Consider the following 10,000-nt stretch of genomic DNA (forward strand, 5'->3'; position numbering starts at 1 on the left):
CTACTCTACCTTACCTTACCTTACCTTACCTTACCTTACTCTACTCTACTCTACTCTACTCTACCTTACCTTACCCTACTCTACTCTACTCTACCTTACTCTACTCTACTCTACTCTACTCTACTCTACCTTACCTTACTCTACTCTACTCTACTCTACCTTACCTTACTCTACTCTACTCTACCTTACTCTACTCTACCCTACCCTACCCTACTCTACTCTACTCTACTCTACCTTACCTTACTCTACTCTACTCTACTCTACTCTACTCTACTCTACCTTACCTTACTCTACTCTACTCTACTCTACTCTACTCTACTCTACCTTACTCTACTCTACTCTACTCTACCTTACCTTACCTTACTCTACTCTACTCTACTCTACTCTACTCTACTCTACCTTACCTTACTCTACTCTACTCTACTCTACTCTACTCTACTCTACCTTACTCTACTCTACTCTACTCTACCTTACCTTACTCTACTCTACTCTACTCTACTCTACTCTACTCTACCCTACTCTACTCTACTCTACTCTACTCTACCTTACCTTACTCTACTCTACTCTACTCTACTCTACTCTACTCTACTCGCCTTTATTTTCCTACTTTACTCTCCTCCTTAATATCCGTCCTCTAGTTTGTCTCTGACTCGGGTGTATGAGGAACACGTTCTGGCCACTGGTAGTCTGGATGAGAGGATCTTCACTGGTGAGGGGGCGAGCGAGGACATCGGGACCCCGGGGCCCAGCCTGTGTGAGGGGGCGGAGAACCAGGACGGCGCCGCCTACAGGCTTCACACCAGCCTCACGGTGAGACGGCTCACATGAACGAGCCTGTAGTTTTATCATTTACTGCTGTGAATAAACAGAAACTATTAAAGACCCGTCGTCTCTCCTCCCTCGAGGCCTCGGCTCTGAAGGTGTCCACTCCTCTGACGGGGAGGAAGTACGTCCAGGAGAACAGATGGTCGTCTCCCGTCTCATCTGCCATGAAGAGCGTCGGGCGACTCCACACTCTGCTGTCAGGAGCCAAACAAGGGCCGAGCGCCAAGCTGACAGAGACCCTCAGGTCTGTTACAACCTACACCTGGAAACACCCTGCTCTACTCTACTCTACCCTACCCTACTCTACTCTACTCTACTCTACTCTACTCTACTCTACTCTACCCTACCCTACCCTACCCTACCCTACCCTACTCTACTCTACCCTACCCTACCCTACCCTACCCTACCCTACCCTACCCTACCCTACCCTACCCTACCCTACCCTACTCTACTCTACTCTACTCTACCCTACCCTACCCTACCCTACTGTACCCTACCCTACTCTACTCTACTCTACCCTACCCTACCCTACCCTACTGTACCCTACCCTACTCTACTCTACTCTACCCTACCCTACCCTACCCTACTCTACTCTACTCTACTCTTCTCTACTCTACCCTGCCCTACTCTACTCTACTCTACTCTACTCTACTCTACCTCTGAACCTGGAAACTAGATGTGAGATGTTTCACTGTTGGTGCTTGAAGTAACAACAGGAACTGTCTTCCTGCAGGACCTGTGCCAGAGACCCCCGTGATGTCATCAGCAAGCGCCTGAAGGACATGTTTGAGCTCTTGTGTCAACATTACGAGGGCAGCGGGGCGGAGAGCGAGGTGATGGGGAGAGGTACTAATGAGTCTTTCTCAGTTCTCATTTCTAAAATGCATCTTTAGGAGCGAGGAGTTGGGAAACACCGATGTGTCCTTCGAGGAAGTGTTCCCGGGAAAACAAACATAGGGATCGAGGAGGCACAACATGGTGAGATGACCCCCTGAGAGCTAACTCCTCTCTACCTCCTCCTCCTCCTCGTAGACATGGCAGTGAAGTACTTCCAGCTGGCGGAGGCGCTCTACTACAGGATGCTGGAGTCCATCATCGAGAGGGAGAAGATGATCCTGGGAGACGCAGACTTGTCCGTGAGTATTGTTTTAAATGCAGTGGAATGTGAAGTTGTGTCCACCTTAAAGGGACTGTACTGATGTTTAGGTGTTTAGGTGTTCCACTAATCTAACATGTGTGTGTGTGTCAGTGTATCCTGGAGCAGGACGTCTTCCACCGCTCTCTGCTGGTCTGCTGTCTGGAGATCGTGGTCTTCTCCTACAGACCTCCAGGAGATTTCCCCAACTTGATCACCATCTTCCAGCTGCCAGCGTATCACTTCTACAAGGTCTCAATACCACCGACCACGTCTTCATGTAATGAATCCATTAAAAGCAGCATGTGATGATGATAATGAGACCTGTGATGTGCAGGTGATCGAGGTGCTGGTGCGGTCGGAGCAGGGTCTGTTTCGGGAGGTGGTGAAGCACTTGAACCAGGTGGAGGAGCAGGTTCTGGAGAGTCTGGCCTGGAACAGCGACTCCCCGGTGTGGGAGAGACTCCGTGGGGCCAAAGACCACGTCCCCGCCTGCAAGCAGGTCCATAAACCACAACACACTCAGTTCATCGTGGTTATTAATAAACGGGAATCCTGAATCTGAATATATTACAACACACTCACTCGTTCCTGTTTGTAACTGGTTGTGGTCTGGATGTAATGTGGTCTTGGTCTGGTGGTGGTTCAGGTGATGCCCCCTCAGTATCTGGAACACAGCGATGAGAGCAGCAGTGTTTCTCAGACTCCCATCAACCCGGGACCAGAACTCAGAGGTGAGTGACTTCTTCTGTGGTGTTTTAGTTGGAGGAATTCGTCGTGTCATTGTGTCTTTAATCTGTCCGTCCGTCCTCAGGCGTGTCCCCGTCCCCGACCATGCTGTTGGACCGGTACAGCTCTCCTCCCACCGGCCCGTTTCGCCGCCGTCTGTTCGTCGACCCGGCGGACGGAGAACCGACCGCCGTGCCCAAGACCGCCCCGACCGGCCTGGTCGCCGCCATCCCAGCCGGGCAGACGGTGGTCTCAATGGCGACCGCCACCGTCACCGCCAACAACGGGCAGACGGTCACCATCCCGGTGCAAGGTGAGTGACCGACGACGCCAACGCCAAGCGAAGAAGGGCGACGACAATGACGAGTAACAAACCTCTGACCTCTGACCCCTGCAGGGATAGCCAATGAGAGCGGAGGCATCACCTTCTTCCCCGTCCAGGTGAGCGTGACCGGACAGGGCGGAGCCACGCTGCAGCCGCTGTCCACACAGACGCTGACCGGCACCCTCACCGTCCAATCGGCCGTCAGCACACCGGCTAAACCGGTAGCCGGCAGTCCGCTGAGGAAAGGATCACTGTCGCTGTTCTTCAGGAAGGTACCACGCTGTCCTCGTGGAGACCTTACTGGTTCTCATGGGTCACTACCAGCTTCTGATCTCCTCACCTTGTCCTCAGGTGTACCACCTGGCCAGCGTCCGTCTCAGAGACCTTTGTTCCAAACTGGACATCTCTTCAGATCTGAGGAGGAAGATCTGGACGTGTTTTGAACATTCTTTGGTTCACTGCAGCGACCTGATGATGGACCGTCACCTGGACCAGCTGCTCATGTGTGCTGTGTACGTCATGGCCAAGGTGTGTGTACTGTGTGTGTACTGTGTGTACTGTGTGTGTACTGTGTGTGTTTCTCTCTAAAAGTAAACCTACATGTCTGTTGTTTCTTTCAGGTGACCAAAGAAGACAAATCCTTCCAGAACATCATGAAGTGTTACAGAACGCAGCCTCAGGCCAGCAGCAATGTAAGTAAACAGGAAACACAGGAAGTAAACAGGAAACACAGGAAGTAGACATGAAGCGCAGGAAGTAAACATCAAACACAGGAAGTAAACAGGAAACACAGGAAGTAAACATCAAACACAGGAAGTAAACATCAAACACAGGAAGTAAACATCAAACACAGGAAGTAAACATCAAACACAGGAAGTAAACATCAAACACAGGAAGTAAACAGGAAACACAGGAAGTAAACATGAAACACAGGAAGTAGACATGAAGCACAGGAAGTAGACATGAAGCACATGAAGTAGACATGAAGCACAGGAAGTAAACATGAAGCACAGGAAGTAAACATCAAACACAGGAAGTAAACATCAAACACAGGAAGTAAACATGAAACACAGGAAGTAGACATAAAGCACAGGAAGTAAACATCAAACACAGGAAGTAAACATCAAACACAGGAAGTAAACATGAAACACAGGAAGTAGACATAAAGCACAGGAAGTAGACATGAAACACAGGAAGTAAACATGAAACACATAGAAGTAGACATGAAGCACAGGAAGTAAACATGAAGCACAGGAAGTAAACATGAAACACATAGAAGTAGACATGAAGCACAGAAAGTAAACATGAAACACATAGAAGTAGACATGAAGCACAGGAAGTAAACATGAAACACAGGAAGTAGACATGAAGCACAGGAAGTAAACATGAAACAGGAAGTAAACATGAAACACAGGAAGTAGACATAAAGCACAGGAAGTAGACATGAAACACAGGAAGTAAACATGAAACACATAGAAGTAGACATGAAACACATAGAAGTAAACATGAAGCACAGGAAGTAGACATAAAGCACAGGAAGTAGACATGAAACACAGGAAGTAAACATGAAACACATAGAAGTAGACATGAAGCACAGGAAGTAAACATGAAGCACAGGAAGTAAACATGAAGCACAGGAAGTAAACATGAAGCACAGGAAGTAGACATAAAGCACATAGAAGTAGACATGAAGCACAGGAAGTAAACATGAAGCACAGGAAGTAAACATGAAGCACAGGAAGTAGACATAAAGCACATAGAAGTAGACATGAAGCACAGGAAGTAAACATGAAGCACAGGAAGTAAACATGAAACACAGGAAGTAAACATGAAGCACAGGAAGTAAACATGAAACACATAGAAGTAGACATGAAGCACAGGAAGTAGACATGAAGCACAGGAAGTAAACATGAAACACAGGAAGTAAACATGAAGCACAGGAAGTAGACATAAAGCACATAGAAGTAGACATGAAGCACAGGAAGTAAACATGAAGCACAGGAAGTAAACATGAAGCACAGGAAGTAGACATAAAGCACATAGAAGTAGACATGAAGCACAGGAAGTAAACATGAAGCACAGGAAGTAAACATGAAGCACAGGAAGTAGACATAAAGCACATAGAAGTAGACATGAAGCACAGGAAGTAAACATGAAGCACAGGAAGTAAACATGAAACACAGGAAGTAGACATGAAACACAGGAAGTAAACATGAAACACATAGAAGTAGACATGAAGCACAGGAAGTAGACATGAAGCACAGGAAGTAAACATGAAACACAGGAAGTAAACATGAAGCACAGGAAGTAAACATGAAACACATAGAAGTAGACATGAAATACATAGAAGTAGACATGAAGCACAGGAAGTAAACATGAAACACAGGAAGTAAACATGAAACACAGGAAGTAAACATGAAACACATAGAAGTAGACATGAAGCACAGGAAGTAAACATGATACACAGGAAGTAAACATGAAACACAGGAAGTAAACATGAAACACAGGGAGTAAACATGAAACACATAGAAGTAGACATGAAGCACAGGAAGTAAACATGAAACACAGGAAGTAGACATGAAGCACAGGAAGTAGACATGAAGCACAGGAAGTAAACATGAAGCACAGGAAGTAGACATGAAGCACAGGAAGTAAACATGAAGCACAGGAAGTAGACATAAAGCACAGGAAGTAGACATGAAGCACAGGAAGTAAACATGAAGCACAGGAAGTAAACATCAAACACAGGAAGTAAACATCAAACACAGGAAGTAAGTATAAAGTAGAACATGGAAATACTCAAGTAAAGTACAAGTACCTCAAACTGTACTAAGTGTGTGTGTGTGTGTGTGTGTGTGTGTGTGTGTGTGTGTGTGTGTGTGTTTCAGGTGTACAGGAGTGTGTTGATCTCAGGGAGGAGGAGACGTCACTCAGGCAGCAACGACACCAACAAACTCAACTCACCTGTTGACCAGGATCCAGGTAAGAAACAGCTGTTCAGGTTCAGTCCTTTGTGTTGGTTCACTGAGGAAATGTGTTTTGTTTGTTGTGGTTTTTTATATTTTAAGGTTCTTGGTATAAAACATATAGTTCAACAAGAGAATCGTTCGTTTATCTGAGGAGCTATAATATATTATTGTCATTCATGTATACGTACATTTACATGAGTTGTAAAGATTCCTTCCACTTTTTAATGGGTTTCAGCAGTTCGTCTCTTTTCATCCTTTTTTATTATAAAGTTATTTTCTCAACGTCAAAGGTTTTTATTATCTAGTGTAGCGTTAATGTGTTAAACGTCACACACACACACAGTAGTCTCTGTTCAGAATAACAGCTGTAAACTGTGGGTGGAGACCAAACACGGAGCTCAAAGTGATGAAGACCTGTTGGTCTCCTCTGATCTCCTCCAGCTGGAGACATCAGTCCGGTTCCTGTTCGCTCCGGCAGCACCTTGCCCCCCCCCCAGCCGGGCAGTGCTCCCTCCACCCCGACCGACCCCCCCAACAAGACCTCCTCCTCCTCCTCTGGGGGGGACAGTGAGGAGCAGCGAGGAGACCTGATCCACTTCTACAACCACGTCTACATCAAACAGATGAGACTCTTCGCTCTGAGATACTCAGCCAGCTCTCCGTCAGCAGCGGTTCGTCTTCTTCATCTTTAGTCTGTTAAGAGTGAGGATGAGGATGAGGATGAGGATGAAGGTGAGGATGAGGATGAAGGTGAGGATGAGGATGAGGATGAAGGTGAGGATGAGGATGAAGGTGAGGATGAAGGTGAGGATGAGGATGAAGGTGAGGATGAAGGTGAGGATGAGGATGAAGGTGAGGATGAGGATGAAGGTGAGGATGAGGATGAAGGTGAGGATGAGGATGAGGATGAAGGTGAGGATGAGGATGAGGATGAGGATGAAGGTGAGGATGAGGATGAAGGTGAGGATGAGGATGAAGGTGAGGATGAGGATGAAGGTGAGGATGAGGATGAGGATGAGGATGAAGGTGAGGATGAGGATGAAGGTGAGGATGAGGATGAGGATGAAGGTGAGGATGAGGATGAAGATGAGGATGAAGGTGAGGATGAGGATGAGGATGAAGGTGAGGATGAGGATGAAGGTGAGGATGAAGGTGAGGATGAGGATGAAGGTGAGGATGAAGGTGAGGATGAGGATGAAGGTGAGGATGAGGATGAAGGTGAGGATGAGGATGAAGGTGAGGATGAGGATGAGGATGAGGATGAAGGTGAGGATGAGGATGAGGATGAGGATGAAGGTGAGGATGAGGATGAAGGTGAGGATGAGGATGAAGGTGAGGATGAGGATGAAGGTGAGGATGAGGATGAGGATGAGGATGAAGGTGAGGATGAGGATGAAGGTGAGGATGAGGATGAGGATGAAGGTGAGGATGAAGGTGAGGATGAGGATGAAGGTGAGGATGAGGATGAGGAAGAGGATGAAGGTGAGGATGAGGATGAGGATGAAGGTGAGGATGAGGATGAAGGTGAGGATGAAGGTGAGGATGAGGATGAAGGTGAGGAAGAGGATGAAGGTGAGGATGAGGATGAGGATGAAGGTGAGGATGAGGATGAAGGTGAGGATGAAGGTGAGGATGAGGATGAAGGTGAGGAAGAGGATGAAGGTGAGGATGAGGATGAGGATGAAGGTGAGGATGAAGGTGAGGATGAGGATGAGGAAGAGGATGAAGGTGAGGATGAGGATGAGGATGAAGGTGAGGATGAGGATGAAGGTGAGGATGAAGGTGAGGATGAAGGTGAGGATGAGGATGAAGGTGAGGAAGAGGATGAAGGTGAGGATGAGGATGAGGATGAAGGTGAGGATGAAGGTGAGGATGAGGATGAGGAAGAGGATGAAGGTGAGGATGAGGATGAGGGTGAGGATGAAGGTGAGGATGAGGATGAAGGTGAGGATGAGGATGAGGATGAAGGTGAGGAAGAGGATGAAGGTGAGGATGAGGATGAAGGTGAGGATGAGGATGAAGGTGAGGATGAAGGTGAGGATGAAGGTGAGGATGAAGGTGAGGATGAGGATGAAGATGAGGATGAAGGTGAGGATGAGGATGAGGATGAGGATGAGGATGAAGGTGAGGATGAAGGTGAGGATGAGGATGAAGGTGAGGATGAGGATGAGGATGAAGGTGAGGATGAGGATGAGGATGAAGGTGAGGATGAGGATGAAGGTGAGGATGAAGGTGAGGAAGAGGATGAAGGTGAGGATGAAGGTGAGGATGAGGATGAAGGTGAGGATGAGGATGAAGGTGAGGATGAAGGTGAGGATGAGGATGAAGGTGAGGATGAGGATGAAGGTGAGGATGAAGGTGAGGAAGAGGATGAAGGTGAGGATGAAGGTGAGGATGAGGATGAAGGTGAGGATGAGGATGAAGGTGAGGATGAAGGTGAGGAAGAGGATGAAGGTGAGGATGAAGGTGAGGATGAGGATGAAGGTGAGGATGAAGGTGAGGATGAGGATGAAGGTGAGGATGAGGATGAAGGTGAGGATGAAGGTGAGGATGAAGGTGAGGATGAGGATGAAGGTGAGGATGAAGGTGAGGATGAGGATGAAGGTGAGGATGAAGGTGAGGATGAAGGTGAGGATGAGGATGAAGATGAGGATGAAGGTGAGGATGAAGGTGAGGATGAGGATGAGGATGAGGATGAAGGTGAGGATGAGGATGAAGATGAGGATGAAGATGAGGATGAAGGTGAGGATGAAGATGAGGATGAAGGTGAGGATGAAGATGAGGATGAAGGTGAGGATGAAGGTGAGGATGAGGATGAAGATGAGGATGAAGGTGAGGATGAAGGTGAGGATGAGGATGAAGATGAGGATGAAGGTGAGGATGAAGGTGAGGATGAGGATGAAGATGAGGATGAAGGTGAGGATGAGGATGAAGATGAGGATGAAGGTGAGGATGAAGGTGAGGAAGGTGAGGATGAGGATGAAGGTGAGGATGAAGGTGAGGATGAAGGTGAGGATGAAGGTGAGGATGAGGATGAAGGTGAGGATGAGGATGAGGATGAGGATGAAGATGAGGATGAAGGTGAGGATGAGGATGAAGGTGAGGATGAAGGTGAGGATGAAGGTGAGGATGAAGGTGAGGATGAAGGTGAGGATGAAGGTGAGGATGAGGATGAGGATGAAGGTGAGGATGAGTTTGACTTTGATCTAATCTGAACCAGTAAAAGTAATCCAGTATCAGCTTCAAGGTGTTCTTAACGTCCAGAATAATATGTGTTATATTGTATAAATGTGTGTGTGTGTGTGTGTGTGAGCAGCTGGAGACCCCCCCTCTGTGTCCGTACCCCTCCCTGAGGACGGGCTCCCCTCGTCGGATGCTTCTGTCCAGCAAACACTCGATCTACATCTCACCTCACAAGACGAGCTCCGCCCCCCCGACATCGAGCCCCCGAGACAAGATCTACTACTACATCTGTAGCAGCCCCCCCAACGTGAGACCCCCCCCCCACACACACACACACAGCACTGTAGAGATGTACTAGTACACATGTTACATGTCTGCCTCCAGATTATCAATGAAACACAACAGAGTGTAGACAGGAAGTGATGTCATCTGATTGATCTGTGACCTCTGTGACCTCTGACCTTCAGCGTCTGCAGGAGATCAACAGAATGATCCGGACCGGAGAGACCCCCACCAGGAAGAGGACTCGTGCTCTGGAGGACCAGACGTCCCCCAAGAGGGTCTGTCAGGACGCTCAGTCTGCCCTGCTGCGCCGCCTGCAGGACGTCGCCAACGACCGGAGCTCCTCCCACTGAGACACACACACACACACACACACACACTCTAATCATAAACACGATGCTCATTGTGTCTGTGAACTAATAACCAACGAGGAGATCAATCAGTCTGACACACAATGTTTCATGTCAAGTTTTTAACCTTTTTACTCGTTTTATCTCTTTTGTCGTGTGAATCATGAGCTTCTTATTGTTACACGTTCTGTAAATATTTGTA

General features: G+C 47.6%; 1 protein-coding gene across 3 annotated transcripts in view; it reads left to right on the forward strand.

Annotated features, from left to right (window-relative positions):
* Positions 1 to 10,000, forward strand: part of rbl2 (retinoblastoma-like 2 (p130)) — an 18,316-nt gene that overhangs the window by 8,226 nt on the left and 90 nt on the right. For 2 of the 3 annotated variants that reach the window (XM_079162395.1, XM_079162397.1), the window contains exons 8-22: positions 639 to 810; positions 906 to 1,069; positions 1,559 to 1,671; positions 1,858 to 1,961; positions 2,075 to 2,212; positions 2,298 to 2,462; positions 2,610 to 2,694; positions 2,775 to 3,002; positions 3,087 to 3,286; positions 3,366 to 3,542; positions 3,635 to 3,706; positions 5,903 to 5,996; positions 6,425 to 6,654; positions 9,300 to 9,473; positions 9,634 to 10,000. The exon at positions 9,634 to 10,000 is cut by the window's right edge and continues 90 nt beyond it. In XM_079162395.1, the coding sequence (XP_079018521.1) occupies positions 639 to 810; positions 906 to 1,069; positions 1,559 to 1,671; positions 1,858 to 1,961; positions 2,075 to 2,212; positions 2,298 to 2,462; positions 2,610 to 2,694; positions 2,775 to 3,002; positions 3,087 to 3,286; positions 3,366 to 3,542; positions 3,635 to 3,706; positions 5,903 to 5,996; positions 6,425 to 6,654; positions 9,300 to 9,473; positions 9,634 to 9,801 (2,284 nt within the window). In that variant the 3' untranslated portion in view covers positions 9,802 to 10,000. The remainder of the gene's footprint in view (positions 1 to 638; positions 811 to 905; positions 1,070 to 1,558; positions 1,672 to 1,857; positions 1,962 to 2,074; positions 2,213 to 2,297; positions 2,463 to 2,609; positions 2,695 to 2,774; positions 3,003 to 3,086; positions 3,287 to 3,365; positions 3,543 to 3,634; positions 3,707 to 5,902; positions 5,997 to 6,424; positions 6,655 to 9,299; positions 9,474 to 9,633) is intronic. The other variant, XM_079162396.1, reaches the window with a different exon arrangement.

This window comes from Pholis gunnellus (genome assembly GCF_910591455.1).
Source record: "Pholis gunnellus genome assembly, chromosome: 7".
NCBI lineage: Eukaryota > Metazoa > Chordata > Actinopteri > Perciformes > Pholidae > Pholis > Pholis gunnellus.